The sequence below is a fragment of the Lissotriton vulgaris genome, chromosome 12 (genome assembly GCF_964263255.1).
Source record: "Lissotriton vulgaris chromosome 12, aLisVul1.2, whole genome shotgun sequence".
NCBI classification, from domain to species: domain Eukaryota; kingdom Metazoa; phylum Chordata; class Amphibia; order Caudata; family Salamandridae; genus Lissotriton; species Lissotriton vulgaris.
In genome coordinates this window covers 260,674,117-260,692,171 of record NC_141700.1, presented here as the reverse complement: position 1 = coordinate 260,692,171, position 18,055 = coordinate 260,674,117, and the positions used below count along the sequence as shown (strand labels likewise).

At 43.2% G+C, this 18,055-nt stretch overlaps 1 protein-coding gene across 2 annotated transcripts in view; it reads left to right on the top strand.

The window, feature by feature from the left end:
- Positions 1-18,055, top strand: part of SPMIP8 (sperm microtubule inner protein 8) — a 211,616-nt gene that overhangs the window by 58,903 nt on the left and 134,658 nt on the right. For both annotated transcript variants that reach the window (XM_086946431.1, XM_086946432.1), the window contains exon 4: positions 10,079-10,253. In XM_086946431.1, coding sequence (XP_086802557.1) covers positions 10,079-10,253 — 175 coding nt within the window. The remainder of the gene's footprint in view (positions 1-10,078; positions 10,254-18,055) is intronic.

Genomic DNA, 18,055 nt, shown 5'->3' with positions numbered 1-18,055 from the left:
AGGGGCATTTAACATTTTAATTATTAATTTTTATAATTCATATGATAGAGTCACCACGACTACCCACCTGACCATTTTAAACTCTTTTCTTGTCGATTATAGGGAACTTAATGAGAATCAATGTTTTATTATACTTATGGGTGATTTCAATATTCAATGGTGCCCGGATAAATGTTTGTCACTTGATTTACTTGGTCCCCCTGAACAAGGTGACCTACATTTTGAGCACTCAGAACAAGGATACCTCCTAGAAAATATCTTGGCCGATAACGGTTTAATGCTACCCACAGGGGAGGATGAGGATATACCCACCTTTAAAGGAAATGGTAGTAGCTCAACCATTGATTTCATTTTTTTAAGTATAACACTAGGGAATAATATCAAGGTTTATTCTCCCGTTTGGTCACATTTTAGCGACCATAACCCAGTAATCCTAAGTGTTAGAGATGTTTTTAAGATACCTGAGAGTCCACAAAACAGGGTTGATAAACGAGACATTTGCTTGACGGATCAAGCATGTAAGATCAGATGGTGTAGAATTGTCCCAGAAGACTTTTTAAATAATCTCCTGATGAATAGAGGTGTGGAGATGCACATATGTATGGACACCGATGCAAGGGATGAGGAGGTCATAGAGGCATATAAAAAAATCTGTACTCAGGTCTCAGCCGATCTAAAGCGCCCAGGCAAAGTGAAGGATTCCGGTGAAGTCGGTTGGTTTGACCACAACTGTTTAGTTGCAAACCGAAAATTAAAGATGGCACTGAAATGTAAACCAGTCGACAGGTCACTAGTGGCCTCCTTCAGGAAAGCCTATAAAGCGGCTGTAGAATCTAGGAGACGGGAGATTAGGGAAGACGCCTGGGATGAATTAACCTCCATAGATGTCCTTAAAAATAGTGCTAAATTCTGGCTCGTTGTTAATGAACCTTATTTTGTTGATTCATGTAACAACAAACTGGACTGTGGTATTCAGGAGCAGGAGTGGCTCACTCATTTTAAGTAAGTATATGAAAGGGAAATAGTTGGGGAGGAGGTTTTAAGCTCCCCCATTTGTCATCCCTATACTTTATTCTTCACCAAGGCTGAGGTGGCAGAAGCCATCGGTAAAATGACTGTTAATAAGGCCCCGGGACCCGATGGCGTGCCAGCTGATTTATTCAAATCCGACATTACGGTATGGTCTAAAGTTTTTAACTAATGTTTTTAACAGAGTTTGTAAATCAGGTATCCTAGCCACTTGGTCCGAATCTGTTATTGTACCAATTTTTAAAAAAGGAAACAGAGGTGACCCCGGTAATTATCGTCCGATCCCCCTTATCGATTCCGCAGTAAAGGTCCTAGGTAGAGTGGTCCTGTGCAAATTAACGGATAAATTGGAGGAAACAAATATACTATCAGCCCTCCAATATGGGTTAAGGAAGGGGCGAGGCACTATTGATCAGAGCCTCAATCTCCAATTGCTGATTGGGAAATATACCATAGCTAAAAGGGGCATGCTATATATAGCATTTATGGACCTGTCGTCGGCCTTCGACTGAGTGAACAGGTCAAAATTCTGGGGTCTGCTCCTAAAGCTAGGTATTGATGATAATATTGTATACTTCCTTGCGGATTTGCATAGGGACCTCACGGCTACAGTAAGATATGACTGTCAGGGTAACTCAACGGGTAAGATCTGGATAACGAACGGGGTCAGGCAAGGTTGTATTTTAGCCCCCCTATTATTCACACTTAATAATAATGACCTGGATGCGGTGCTAGAGGAGGCGTGCAAAGACATACCAAGTGCAGGCAAGTCTTTCATACCCGCATTACTGTATGCGGATGATGTCGCCCTTCTAGCACGCACAGTAGTAGGGTTACAACGTCTTTTAAATGCATTTTATGAGTTCATGATCACTTTAGATCTCAGTGTTAACTTTTCAAAATCCCATGTAATGGCGGTGGGCACCAAGGGCAAAAAAATGATGATACTTCATTGCAATGGGAATGTGTTGTCTAGGGTCTCGAGATTCCCATGTTTGGGGGTAATCTTTGATGATAGTTCTGCCTGGTTGCCCCAACTGGCTGCGAAAAGGAATGTTTTTGCCAGGTCCATCTTTGCGGTACTTGGTTTTTCGCGCAAATTGGGTGTGAAACCGTTGCAGGCTGTCCTTAAAGTTTAGGATGCCAAATGTGTTTCCATAGCCATGTACGGTGCAGATTTATGGGGATTCAAGAATGTAAAGTTGTTACAGGTGGCCGAGGACAAGTTCTTGAAAACCATCCTAGCGGTCCCACAGTCGACCCAAGAATGTGGGGTGGATTATTTAGAAGACCGGTTAGCAGTTGCACCGCTTTTAAAATGGATTGCAGTTTGGCTGAACCCTGAACTGAAGATGAACCATGAGGTCCTGAAGGACTGTTTATCATTGGAACATTGTGATTCCATCCCGTGGCTGAATTATGTTAAAAAAATAGCCGGCTTATTAGGTCGCCCTGAATTATTTGATGAGCCGTTCAATTTAGTTAAAGGGGATGTGAAATGGGTCAAGGCCACATATAAGCTCCTTAAAGGATTGGATAGAAAAGAAAAGGAGCTGATTAAACCCACTGTAAGGGCCCATCAGCTATTGGTAATTTCCAATGATCTAGAATTATACCTGAAGATTGTCAACAATGCTAACCATAGATTTTTGCTGACTAAATTCAGGCTAAATAAATTCCACCTTCTTCTCATCAAACGCCCTTGTTGGACCAAGGCGTTGGATTTAGAATTATGCACTTGTGATGGATTTTCTTTAATGGACACCTCGCACTTTACGTTTTTTTGTAAATATTTTAATTTAATTCAGAAAAAGTTTATTGTACCCCTAATTAAAGATAAAGGGTTTAAACAAGTTAAACCTGCCCTTATGTACCTTCAGCTGCTGTCCAATACCTGGGAAATTTGAAATATGGCAAACTTTTTGACATTAGCCATGAGACTCGGAAAAAAAAATCAAGCGGATTAATTGGATATAGTGGTTTTTATGAACTATCTTGGAATGTCTTGTTTTAATGTTTGTAAATATTTTTGTATACATGACTATTAGCGTATGTTTTTATTATGAATATGAATTTTATGAATATTTCTGTTTAAAGTCATATTGCAGTTCGGCCCTGACCTCGGATGTTGTATACTTTTATGGTTTGAACCGAATAAAGTAATTTTGACTACTTAGCCACATTAATCTGGCTCTCCCCTAGACCCCTGTCCCCCATGGGATCTCCACCTAGCCCCTGAAGTTATTCCAGAACATCTCATGGCCAGTTTTGCCAGAATGTTCTCCTGAGGCTATTTCCCCAAAAGGTGGAGGATGGCCTCACTTTTGTCTCTTTTAATAAAGCCCAATTTAGGAAGCGGCAATCCCAATACCTACAGGCCAATCTCTTGCCTCCTTTTCCCCACAAAAATAGCTCTCACTTTTTATGACGCTGGAGGAAATGCTGCCTTGATTTTATTAGACCTGTCAACAGCGTTTGACACCGTAAACCACAGCCTTCTCTTCGATTGCCTTTTATCATTAGGCATTAGGGGTAAGTTCATTAAGCTCCTCCAGACTTTCCTTTCTGACAGGGAACAATTTGCGGTGCTAAATGGCCACAAGTCTTCCCCTTTCTCCTTGCCATGTGGGGTTCCTCAGGGCTTAGACCGGAGTCCTACACTTTTCAATTTAGACTGGGGAGTAACATACATATTAATCAAAACCTTCAGATGTGCAGTGGTTTCATGTGCTGACAACACTCAAATTGTGGTGTCGTGATGGAGAATCCTGACAAAGCTGCCTCTTGCTACCATGACTGCATGCAACAAGTAGGAAGTGGTTAACAAGCAATTGTTTATAACTTAACTTGCACAAAACCCAGTTCTTGTTATTTGATAGGGACATATCTTTCTGGTCCCCCAAATGGTAGCTTCAGGAACTAGGGGTACTCCCGACCCCAGTTGCCAAAGTCAAAGATTTGGGAGTCCAATTTGACAACAATGTACATTCCATTACCTCCACCTGCTTCCTGATGTTCAGTACTCTTAGAAAAATCTTCCCATTTATTCCTTTGGACCTACGTAAATCAGTGATCACTGAACTAATTTTCTCTCAAACTGATTACTGCAGAGTGGTATTGGTCAGCCTTTACATAAACTGCAGATTATTCAAAATGCAGCGGCTCTGCTACTCCAAGAGATCCCCAAGCACCAATCGGTTTCTCGTGTTCTTACCACACTGCACTGACTCAAAAGAGTTCCAATCCTTATGCATTGCTTTCAAGGCACTGCACAATGGCAGCCCAGAATCTCACAGGCAGTGCTTTCAAAGGTATATGCTGAAAAAAGATCCTTAAGATCATCTTCCTCTGCCAAAATTGTTAGTCCAAAGGTTGGAAGAGCAACTTGGGGTGGCAGAAGTTTCATAGCTGGAACAGCTAGACTGTGGTACTCCATTCTGCTGGAGCTGAGGAAAGAATCCAACGTACTTGCTTTTCATTAAGCTTTAAAAACCTGGCTGTTTCACAAATAGTCTCTGCTGATCTGTTCTTGCGCTTTTCTCTCTGGTCTTTCTTCCTACACTTCGGTGCTGCTCCTACCAAATCCCAGCGCCTCGATACCTTCGGGTAGTGGTGCGCTCTAAAAATCTATATTTCATTTAATTTAATTTTTATATGTAAGGTGCGGGAGAGTGCATGAGAACTTGCAGGAGGCACCTGTGAATGCTTCTTACATGTTGTGTAGTGCTATGTGGCAGATGTGTGGTGAGCAGCAACTGGTATTGAAAGGATGGAGGAGTGCTGAAGTGTAGTGGTGGGTAGGGAGAGAGCCATTGTACCTGGCTCTGCGTGCGTCTGTACTGCAGCCATCATTAAGTAGGTCCTGGAAGGAGGAGGAGCGCAGCGTTTCATGGGCAGTAAACCTGTAATGTCACTTCCTGTGCAGGTGGATGATTGAAAATCCAGTGATGGCGCATCCTGTGCAAATGGCTGATAAGAAATTAAGTCCTCTTGCTTGGCTTCATCTTTTAAATATAGTATTGGTAAAACCAATGGAGGCAGGGAACTAAAATACGGAGTAGAAATAATATGTACTTAAATAATTTTTACGTTCACGTTAATATATATATATATATATATATATATATATATATATATTTATTTATATATATATACACACTCAGAAAGGCACAAATAAAATGATAATTGTTGCACTATTAAACTGTAAGAAACCTAATTTTAGAACTAAACTTTTATTACAAATAAAAATAATTAAATAGAACTTGTTTTTTTACAAATATTAATAAAATAAAAATATTATTGATTTTTTTTTAAATTATTGTGTAAAATTTTATTTTTAAATTAACATAGATTTACATTTAATATTTAATAAACATTTATTTTAAGAGTTAATGTGCTGTGACATTTTTATTTGATTAGTTCTAGCTTAAAAAGAAATACTTAAAATGTACATATATATTTTACATTAAAATACTTTTTTTTTTTTGTAAGACTTTATTAGCAGTTGTCAAATGTACAGTACAATCTTTGTATGCCCGGAGGCCATTTGTCATACATATAATAAATCGACTTCATTGTTACACAGCTCTTCAGCCGACAACCTTCCGGTCCGGCAGCAATTTATTAACAATGTACTTAAGACATTTCGGTGATAGGTAAAAAAAAGAAAATTTAATCGTCTTACTTTTTATTTTTTATCTGAACACAACTGTAGACTCATTAGGATTAAAGCACAATCTATAAAGATAGCAATGTATATTCAACATCTCACACCAGTGGGTTTCCCCGGACATCTATTCTGTCCCTTCCATTTCCAGGTTCTATAATCGACCAAGCACATTTGTACCTAAACCCCCTCCCGTCCCCCCTCGGTGTTCTAGGTGGATCATTCGTCTATCTCGTCCTCACCTCCAGAACTATCAACGTCCTCTTCGGGAAGAGGCTCGCACAGGTCCCCCCGATAACTGTTCCAGGGCGGCCGTATCCTGTTCCATTTGCGAGGTTTGGCTCTTATTTTTTATACCTCTCGCTCGGTTACCATCAGTCTATCCATATTCCTGCACCATTGTGCTAAAGTCGGTATTTCTGCCGCTCCCCATTTCTGCGCTATATCACGCTTGGCTACCATTACTCCCACTATTACCCATTGTTGTCCCTGACGTGTCAAATCATTCTTCCCCCATACATTCAGCAAACATACTCGCGGGTCCGGTGTGAGCGAGGCCATTAAAATACTTTTGATATTTTTTTAAAGAATAATCAACTTTAATTTTATGTTGACTTTTCTATAGGTAGGTCTCAGTCAAAGTGCCGGAGATCTCAACACTTGTGAGCGAAGTTAATAGTTCTAAAAGAACACTCTTAGGGGCACATGCATCAACGTAAGGAATCGCGGTTCCTTATTAGCGATTTTTTAAAGGAAATCGCTATTAAGGACTTGCAATTCCCTATGCATGTAGGAATCGCTAAATAAATTGCGATTCCTACACGTTCCCGATTAGCGAATCCCAAATTGCGATTCACTAATAGGGAATGCATTACCATTCATTCCTATGGGCCTAGAGGCCCATGGGAATGAATGGGAAACAACTCGCAAATTGCGATTACCAAAAAGGTAATCGCAAGTTGCGCATGCAATTTCAATGGTGCTAGGGGTCCAAGCCACCCTGATGCACCCCCAAAAATGGCATGAGTGCGCATGTGGCGCACCCACATGCCTTAAGGGCATTTGGGTGCGCCACAAGGCATTTTGAAAAATGCAATTTTTTGCATTTTTCAAAAGAATTGCAAATTACCATCAACTTGAAGTTGATGGTAATTTGTGATTTCTTAATGGAAAGTTGCATTCTCAAAATGCTTCTTGCATTGCATTTAGGGAATCGCAAATTGCGATTTCCCTAACTGCATTAGCAAAATAGGTAATCGCAAAATTAGTGGTTACCTAATTTGCGAATGGCTTAGGGCTTGAAGCATCCCAAAAGACTAATTAGCGGTCGCAAACGGGCCAATTATGCAAATCGGCCAGTTTGCGACTGTTAATTAGCTTGATGCCTGTACCCCTTAATTCCTGTTGTATGAGGTTGAAAGGGTGAAAGGGTGGAGACATTTGAACTACTAGGTGTAAATCTGCACTCGGAAATGATAAATAAATTATAAAGGTATAGCGCCTCACCTAGGTATAGTATTAAATGTACATGTGAGTAAATATACACATGTATATTTACCTTTTTGACTATCCCCAACTGTACACAAAGATAAAAACCATAAAAGCAAACATGTCAAAATTCATCATCATAACGGCAATAAAAAAGAAAGCATATTTGTCAGAATGGTCTAAATTATAAGACTATCAGTACTGGTCATCCAGGTCAAGAAAAGTCATATATAAAGTACTATAACTCAGGGTAAGCATTCACTTCATCTATATTATTTTTAAGCACTTTGCTAAAATCTGTTTACACCATACAGTCTTGTCATCATCACTGCCATTTCTCAGGGAAGAGTATCAAGTCCTGGCATCTCATTAATGATAGGGAAAGCAGGAACAATGACATGGCAAATGCTAATGGCCCTATTGTATTGGATTACAGATGTGAAAAGCAGCCCAGTAGCTCTTTACTTTCATGTCGTAGGGGAGAGTGTCATAGGGGACAGTGGAGTCTGGGAGAGTGGAGGGGAGAAGAGGCATGTGGGGGAGCGGGGAAGTGGGGGAGAGGTGAGTGGGGGAGAGTGGTGTGGCAAGTCGTGGAGTGCTGTGTCAGAGTGGTGTGTCGTACAATGCCTTACACTGGAGGGGCATAGAGTAGAGTGGCATGGCGTTATCTGTCATAGAGTGGAGTGTCATGCCGGAGACTGGAGTGGCTTGTCATAGAGTGGAGTGGTGCAGAGTGGAGTGTTGTGGAGTTGAATGTCAGAGTGGTGTGTCGTATAATGTCTCATAGTAGAGGGGCATATAGTGGAGTTTCGTTCGTGGCGTAGAGTGGAGTGGAGTGTCGTGGCGTAGAGTGGAGTGGCATAAAGTGGACAAGTGATGAGTGTCCCGTACCTCCTGACACTGCAGTATATTTGATGCTCCTCACTGAAAAGGCCCAGTTAGGTGAAAAAATTCCTGTAGTTGCTTGACTTTCTGTACCGAGAGGGATTAGCCTAGAAGATGAACCTGTAGATGAAATCAAATAGTCTTGTCCTCAGTGGCTTCAAACATAACTCTTCCCCAGTGATCTAATGGAAATTTCCATTGTCATTCATCAAGCAATTCTCCCTTGGCCCTCTCATTTATCATACACTGTCATGAGGAACCTTGATACAATCTTTGGCCTTCAAACAACAGCTCCAGTGAGGTGTTAGAAATACTTTCTACCAACTCAGGCTAGAAAAATATAGTTGTCATCTCCTCTGATTCCATCATAGAAAACACTTCATCATGACAATAGGCAAGCAAGGACTTAATTACTGCAAAATTCTTTACAGAAACCTCTCATCCTCCTCAAAATCGGCAAGAGAGCCAATAGAAGGTACTCAAATACTTATTGTTTTCGAACATCTTAACTGGCTCCCATTCTCAAGACGTAACCAATATTAAAATCTTATGCACTGAGCTTAGTGGAGAATGGGTCTGCCTACAGCTATTATACACCTATGAAATCACTACGCTCTGCAAATATTTTCAAACTAACCAGGTCTCAAATTGTCTGCAATGGAGACTTATCCTTCAGCCCTCAAGGCCACCAGCTTCTTTTCTTATTGCTCAGTGATGATCCATGCCATGCATGTAACGTAACACTAAACAAATTCCTAAATATATTCAAACAAACCTTGATGCAAAACAGTCCAACCCAAAACAACCTTTTGATGCAGGACAGTCTGACCCTGGATGAACCAATTCTTCCAGAGTATCACAGGTAATTTTGAAGGAAATATTGCTATATCATGGAAAGTAGCTGATGTGATGCCATTGGTAATATTAAATCTTGTTTATGTGAATATATTTGAATCCTCACCAAATAAGGAGTACCCATTAGTTTTTACCTTCATCCTCTCTTCTTTCTAAGCATTTCTTTATTTTTTTTAATCTAAATATCTATTTTAGATTTTGATATAGCACCAGCAAGACCCTGATCACAGCTTTCCAGGAGCTCCCTTTCACTTATACTGTGATAACGCACTGGCTGCAATACCTGTAGAACCTCTCCAGTTACAGTATTTATTTTTGATGCACACATTTGTTCTCCAGGTTCTCTTGATTGTAGAACCTAGTTGAAAAGAATTAAACTTGAAAAGTATGTATCCATCCAGTGATGTTCCATTGGACAATCAGGATAAAATTGTATTCTATCATATGAAATAAAGTAGGCAAGTGTGTGCTAGGAATTTGTGAGTTAGATACAGAGTTTAAAATTCAAACTCAAATGCAATGATTTTCTGACTACAGACTATTGAACCTTGTGACTCCAAGAGTGAGCACCATCTGTGGTGGTAATGTGGCAGTAACAAAGGAACGTGCTGAATTGAAAGAAGGAATGGCCTTAGAGGATATCCGTTTTTATTAGTAGCAGTATAACACTCAACTATAGCAAAACACAATTGTAAGGTGACCAGTCACATTTTGTGAAAGGTCTCCAACTGTGCTGAAACACGTGTTTCTGTGTTTTTAGTGCCTTTTGATCCATTTGACCCAGAAACTACATTATTTTCGGTAAAATCTGCAAGTTTTGCAGCAGATGTTAGATTATGTGCATCATATAATTCTGAAGGCGTTGTCTAATAGTGGGTTCTTTTACACCCCCTTTACTTCGTGGAAAAAGCCCCACAAGAAAAATATAGTTTTTTAAAGTCTGGCAACATTGAAGTCTGTGAGTTGGCAATATGTGGAGATGCAAGTACCTCTTGGTTTCTGTGGTGGCAAAAGGTGTCAAGTTGCCATATACACTTTCACTAATCTAATGTCTTTGGCTTTCTCTTCTAGGTATGAACACATGCATCTCTCCCACAGCCACATCAATTTGCAACCTACAAAGTATAAGCTTCTGATTTTGTTTCTGCCTTTTAGGAAGCTACAGAGACAGGCCGTCAGTTCTCGAAGAGGTATGGGATGGGAACAATGGCTCCTCTACCTCCCGGCATCACCAATGAAGAATGGCCCAGCTACACCCAAGCTGCTTCCGACTGGTCTCACTTCGTCTCTTCAGCAAAAGAATTCACACTACCGGACCCCAAAAGGAACGGTAAGAAACTCTTGGGCTTAAGAGAGGATGCATGATGCAGCGTATGTTCTTTATTCCACAGAGTACTATGTGGCAAAATACACATTCAATATTATGACCAGAAAAAAATTTGATCTTCATAGGTATTCTGTGAATTTAGACAGTAATACGAGGACTTTAGGATGTTCTCCTTTCATTCAGAATAATGCAGAGGTACCGTGATTGGGTTTTTGTGCATAATGATCACCATAAATTGAATTGTCTCAAAGCTTCTTTGTAAGTTTAGCAAGTGTAAATAGAGGCGATTGACAGTTCTGGATTAAGATGTTCTGAAACTGATATCCTCCAGAGCAGAGCAAGCTTCCTTACTTTGAAGTGCACTAGTAGACAAAGTTATTTTTTCACATAAAAGTACAGCTGCAACTTCAAGCACCCAAATGTCTTGCTGGCTTTGCAGACACTACTATGGTGGTCTGCTATTTGTAAAGGTACATTTGTGAGAATGTATGGTTACACATGATTTTAGGTAGTTACAGAATGGCTAGGCTACAGTAAAAATAACTGTTTGCCAGGAACAGTGAGGAAAGGTAGTTAATGCATGCGAGTTGATTAATCTGATATAACAAATAGGAATATGGCTCTGTTTGTTGACCTCCAGATTGTAAAATCCAGCTAGTCTTTCATGATATCCACAATGAATATAAATCAGATAAGTCTGCATATAGCAAATATCAACATTGATTAACTTTGTTTGTCATTCTCATAACCAGGCTAGGGTTTACTATTCAGTGGCTCAATGATTTCCCTACATGGAAAACCCAGAGGTTCCTGGAAGCTTTATTGCTTCAGTTTACCTTTCGTCCAGTCTCACTCAGATCATTCCAAGGTAGGTTCATATATAAGTAGCCTTACAGGCTCAGCCTCATCCCTGTCTACACTTGTAGTGGTCACTGATGACCCCTGCCTGGATGATTATGCTACCTTTTAGGCAAAGTTTACATGTGTGTGTTTGATGTGATGCCAAGGCTTCAGCAGGAGAAGCAGTTTGTGATCTCCAGCAAGACACTATCTGCCCTGACATATGTAACCTTGTTCAAGTAAGTAGCTCCAGAGACCATTTCGGTTGAAATGATCCAGATAACACTTCTCAGAAGAGGTCTTCAAGAAGGAATCAAGGAGGAATTTACATGTGTGCCTCAACCTGCTTCCTTGACTGAACTGACAACTTAAATGTACAGTTAGAGCACAGAATCAACAAAAGAAGATAAGAAAAGACCACCCTGGTCCACAGTACCCAGCCAGAAAAAGTCCCCAATTTTCCTGCCGCTTCACCTGAATACTCTTTGGAAAATGAACCACTAGGAAAACCGCATCTGCTGAAGAACAAGCTCACAGACATCACTTAGGCATTTGTTCAGCAAAAACTTATTTTCCTTCATGTTCGGTAATGCACGTGAAAACATCCAGAGAATATGCTGGGTGAGACTATATCCATTTTACTGGTACTTGTATGTTATTTCTCCTTTGTGTGTCTATTGAAGTGGATTTCATTACAAGAACGGAGGCTACATTATGCAATGTCTTTTATTACAGTCTCCAAGCAGCCGCATATGTCATAATACAAAGGTTTTATAAAGAACATTGAAACAAGGTAAATGGTATGACATGACAACAATCTGCCTCTTTTAAATGCGGCTCCGAGCAGATGAGTATCTCCTCAGTTTTATTTTATTAGATTTTAATTTGGTGCTTTAACTTGCTTATTTGCATGAATTTTGATGTATTATAACTTGTCTGATGTTTCTTTACATGACTCTTGATGACTCTTTCATTGGTTTCATGTTCTACGTTCATATGCTACTGGCGGGCTAACCCCCCCCACCCCCTTTCCCCTCTTTCCCTACTGGCCTCCAATTTACGGAGGTCCCCTCACCCCTTCCAATCCCTTTGAAATAGAATAGACCGTCAGGTAAGTTTATTTTGTTTTTACTTTCAGGCCGGCTTCGTGCGCACGCAGCCTCCTTCTGTGAGAGCCTGCGATGCGGGCGGTTTGTTTCCCTGCCGGCGCGCTTCAGTGGTGCTGATTCCCAAACGACCCGCTTTCTCGATTCTTAAACCCGCCTTCGGTGATTCCTTCTTCTTCCGATGCGGGCTCACATGGCAGAGGGCGGCATTAAAGGAAGGTACCTCGGCAGCAGGCGCGTCACGCGCTAGGGCTGCCAAGCACCTTTCCTCTGCCGCTACGTCCAGCCATGAGCCTGGGGGATTGTTTTCTTGCATCCCTATAGCTACGAGGCTCACGATCGTCAGTTGACGATCAGCTGGACTAGATAGGGCGGTTTTGTTTTGTTTTTTTGATGAAATTCGTTTTAACACCTTTCTCTTGCCCACAATCATTTTAATACCTTTCTCTTGCCCACAATAACCAAAAATAAAAGTGTGATTAGTAGACTTAAATATTGTTATTCCTATTGAAAGTTAAGAGCAATATTCAGAACATAAGAAATGTGCATAGGGTATACAGTCTGACCCTTGTTCCCCTCTGATATATATATTTATTTTCAGTTAAGGATCATCTCCAAAGAAATTTTTTTTTTAAAAAAAGAGAAGGAAGTAAGCTATGTCTGACTCTGATTCTGAGCAGACTAGCGCTTCCTTTCCTACCTTTGATAATGAGAGCTTCAGGTTAATGCTCCAAAAGGAAATGAGATCATGTATGTTGGAGACCCTTGGTCGGGTCATCCCCAATAAAAGACCTATTCCTCCTCAAGAGGATATATCTAATGGAGCACCTGACTTAAGGTGTAAACAAATTAAGAAATCTAACAATATTGAAATTTCTACCCCTATGAGCACTGAAGGTCCTAGCACCTCTTCATATGTGGGAGGTTTTGACATCTCAAATCTAATTGGAGGTCCTCGCACCTCAATTTTGAAGGGTGTGCTTAGCGGCACAACAGCGGATGGTGCCCTTCGCGGCACGAATAGTTCGGATGCCCGTAGCGGCACACTATCTAATAGTGCTCAAGACAATATCGGAGATGACCAATCTACTCTCAATGATGAATTTTTGGATGTACCTGACGAGTACATATTAGATCTAGATGATGAAGACGATGACCTGTTCAACACAGAAGAGGAACATCTTCCATCATCAAAAGACAACATTCTAGAACCTTTGGGGAAACAAATGTTTTCGCCCTTGAATTTAAAGCATCCTAGATCCTCACAATGGTCTCCTCAAGACCACGTTTCTAAATTTATTAAGAAATGGCTTCGCAACCTGCTGGAAAGAGACACTAGAAATATCATTAGAGCAGAATGCTCAAGACCTACCATCGGAGATAAGACTTGTCAAACTCCTAATCTTGACCCAGAACTTATTACATTTCTTTTTAAACTTGCTCGATATCCGAGAAAGGGCATAGAAAAATCATTTAAAGGTTGCCAGGACCATCTTCTGGACGGTCTTGGCCCCCTGACAAGAATCCTTGACTTGGAGAGCCATATCCATGGCACTCCCCTTGACGTTAATCTTATTAGAGGCTGGAGGCAAAGGGCAATAATACTTTTAGGTAACCCTAATGCTAGCATTAATGATGAGAGACGTAGATTGATCCTCTACAAGATTGACCCCAAACTTTCCGATATGGCCGACAAAGACCCATCCTCAAATCCAAAATGACTTCTTTTCGGAGAAGAATTAATAAAGTCACTTGGGAAATATGTCTCAACCTTTACAGCCCTAGACAAGGCCCAACAAAATATGAAAAGAGTATTCAAAAATAACTTTTTTGGAAGGGCCAGGAGAAGGGGCCTTTCTTCTGGCCGATTTAACCAGAGACCCTATCAACGTTACTGCGGCTTTGGTCGGGGATACCAGCAATTCACCGGATCCACCTTCTACCCCCAGCATGGGAAAGGAATTCGTAGTTCAAGAGGATCTAGATCCCGGTGGGGGATTGAACTCCAATTCACCAAGTAAGTGCTCATCCCTCGATCCCGGCGCTCGGATCCTTCCTGGCTGCCCCTTCCCTGCACGCGACCAGAGACCAGACCGCCGCCGCTGATCGCCCCCTCCTCGCCTGACTCTCGGAGGGGACGGGCGGCTCCACCATCTTGGGCGGGTCTGTCCTCGGCGCTGCTGCGCTTTTGGCTCCTCCCCCCTGCCACGCCCCCTTGACCCTCCCTCTTCATGTGTCGTCCCCACATAACTGTTCCTGTCTTCCGGCGGCGCAGCGGGCGGGCGCAGCGGGCGCGACGAAGGCGCGCCGAAGTTGCGCCTAAGTTAAGCCCGTCTGTGCCCGTCCGCGACGGGCCGGGACCAGGGGCCACCCACTCTGCCTCTCGCCTGGTTTACACTGCTGCCCAACTTACTGCACTATCTGCCTTTCCCTCTCCTGCCCCTCTCCCCCTTCATCACCTACATTCACTTGGTATTCTCTCTTCTCCTTTACTTCGCCCGACTCTTGTTTCTTCCGATTCCCTTCCTCTCCCCTCTATTTCCCCTCCGGTTCCTCGTTCCCCTTTGGCCCCTACGGTTGCCTCTGCCTACCTACTCAACACCCGGTCCGCAGTTAAACACCAGACAGCACTTTTTAATCTTTTAACCACTGGTTTTCCAGACTTTTTATTTTTGACCGAAACCTGGTTCACCTCTGACTCTCTCCCTGATCTGCTAGCCATCCTCCCTGACACCTACTATGCTCTCCGAGCTGACCGCCCGGATGGCAAGGCTGGCGGGGGGGTGGCGATGATTGTCCGGTCGCCATTTAAATTTCAGCTCCTTCCTCACCCCCCCATTCCTAACGTGGACTACCTGGTGGCCCGTTCCCTCAACCTTCCTTCCCCCCTCACTGTGGTTCTTGTCTATCGCCCCCCTCAATCGATGCCTTCTTTTGTAGCCTCCATCCAGGAGTTGCTGGCCACCCTCGTGGTCAACAACTCCTCTGTGCTCCTTCTTGGTGACTTTAACTTCTGGCCAGGAGACCCTAAGGAAGATCTTTCTTCAAAAGACTTCTCTGTCACTCTTCAATGTCTGAACCTTACCTCTTATGTCACAGACCCGACCCACGTGCATGGTCATATACTTGACCAAATCTGGTCGTCTTGTCCCCTTGCTTTACCTCCTTCCATCTCTCCTTGTGTCTGGTCTGATCACTCTATTATTTCCTTTTCTGTTCACCTAGGTATGGTTGTCAAACCCTCTCCCCTAAAAACCTTCTAGCCCGCAACTGGAACCAAACCGACCTTGATTCCCTTTCACTCTCCTTGGTATCCTCCGCTCCTGATCTTACTTGTCTCCCCCTTGAATCCCAGGCCAAAGCCATAAGTACATGGCTTGCTGCTTCGTGTGACCGTGTGGCCCCGCTTAAAAAGATCAAAGCGGTTCGTCCATACGACGCGCACAAATGGTTCTCCACTGAGCTCAAGGCACTAAAACTTGATCTCAGGCGGGCGGAACGCCTTTGGAGACGTCAGTATTCCCCTCCTCTGCGAGTTCAGTACAGACAACTCCTTACCAACTACAAAAAAGCAGTCCTTAATGCCAAAACCTCTTACTTCACGGAGAGAGTATCGCTCTCCGTGAATAAACCTCGTGAAATCTTCTCTTTGGTTCGCAATCTTGCCACTTCTGATCGCTCCACCCCCAGCCTGGTTCCCTCCCAACCCCTCTGTCTGTCACTCAATAACTTTTTTATCGACAAGATTGCGAAAATTAAAGCTGACATTCCTACTGTGCCTCAGCCTACCCTCACCAGCCCTGCCACTCCCCCTTCTTCTTCCCTCGACACTTTCCCCCCTATCTCCCTTGACTTGTTTCACAACTACCTGTCTAAAGTTAAATCTGGCTCCCCTTTGGACGGTGTTCCTGCGCGTATCCTCAAAATCCTCTTCACTAATTGTCCTGGTCCTCCCCTCTCTTTTCTCAACTCCTCACTGGCCTCCGGTGCTGTCCCCTCTTCCTTTAAATCTGCTGTTGTCCTCCCTATTCTAAAAAAACCTGGTCTAGATCCTTCCCTTCCCGCTAATTTCCGTCCCATTTCCCTTCTTCCCTACTTGGGTAAGATCCTAGAGACCCACGTCACCTCCTGCCTCTCCTCATACATCGAGGACAATGGCCTTTTAGCTTCCCACCAGGCGGGCTTCCGCCCTGGCCATTCTACAGAAGCGGTGGTTCTAGCGGTCTTGGATGAACTCAAGGGCAAGGCAGATGTTAACCTTCCCCAAGCCTTGGTGCTTCTCGACTTGTCCGCTGCGTTTGACACGGTCGACCATTCCATTCTTCTCGACCGTGTCTGCGCAGCGGGCATTCGGGGCGCGGCCTTCTCCTGGCTAGCATCCTTTCTTCAGGATAGGCATCAGGCTGTTCATCTCTCTGGTTTCTCTGCCCCTTCCTGTTCGGTCACCTGTGGTGTTCCTCAGGGCTCTTCTCTTTCCCCTCTCCTCTTTAATCTGTATATCTGTCCCCTTGTTTCTTCTCTTCTCAAGCTGGGGGTCTCTGTATATAATTACGCAGATGACCTCCAGCTTGCCTTTGATCTGTCTTCTTCTCCTGACTCTATTCCCAAGTTCAGTTCCACCCTTATCTTTATCTCGGAGTGGATGAGCGCCAACCATCTTAAGCTCAACCCCGATAAGACGGAACTTGTCCTCACGGGTGGCCCTTCTAACCCTTGGTCCCCTGCACATTGGCCCCCCTCTTTTGCCCCCCCCCCCACGCCCTCTTCCTCTGTTCGCACCCTTGGCATTAAAGTCAGCTCTGACTTAACCATGCACAGCCAGATCAGCTCTGTTGTGTCTTCATGTTTCCTCTCCCTCCGTCTTATTCGGAAAATATCTCGCTTTTTCACCATCGACGCGCTTAAAACCATAGTCTTGGCTTTAGTCATCTCACGCCTCGACTATGGCAATGGCCTGTACGCGGGTATCCCCTCCCACGAATCCCGACGTTTACAGGCCATTCAAAACCAGGCTGCCCGTCTCATTCTCTCCCTCCCCAAATCCTCTCACATTACCCCGGCTTTGAAATCCCTTCACTGGCTCCCCATCCGCTTCAGATCCCTTTTCAAACTTGCTTGCTTTGCCTTTCGCGCCCACTCTCGCTCTGCCCCTGCCTACATCACTTCCCTCATTTCTTCCTATGTTCCCAGTCGCACTCTCCGCTCTTCCTCTCTCTCCCTTCTTCACACTCCCCGCTTCCGCAAATCCAGATCCGGGGGCACTCGTCTTTCCGTCTTGGCCCCCCAGTTCTGGAATAGTCTCCCACTTCATCTTCGCTCCATTCCTATTTTTAGCCACTTCCGTAAAGCCTTAAAAACTTTTCTTTTTTCTTTGGCTTTCCCTTCTTAGGTCCCCTGTGTCCCCCTCCGTGAGTTCTGACCCAGGTCCCCCAGCGCCAGGAAGCCGCTTGGCAGCAGCGCGCTTTATTAAATATTGTTTTCATTTCATTTCATCCCCCGTCCCTTCTATCCCCTTAAAAGTGGGAAGCAGACTCAAGCTTTTTTTCCAGACTTGGAAGATGATAACTCAAGACCCATGGGTCCTCAATACGGTCTAAGGTTTCATGATAGATTTTGTTCAGGTTCCCTTTCAATCTTCCTTCCCAAGAGGCATACCTCTCTCTTTGGAAAAACAAGAAATAGTGGAAGAGGAAATATCCTCTATGCTCAAGAAGGTTTGCAATAATAGAAGTCCCTTTGGACACTTTAACATTCATAAGTACATTATTCCTCTTAGAGAAAAAAGGAAAAGGCTGGAGACCAGTAATAAATGTGAAAAGTCTCAACAAAGTCCTAGTCTACAGACATTTCAAATTGGAG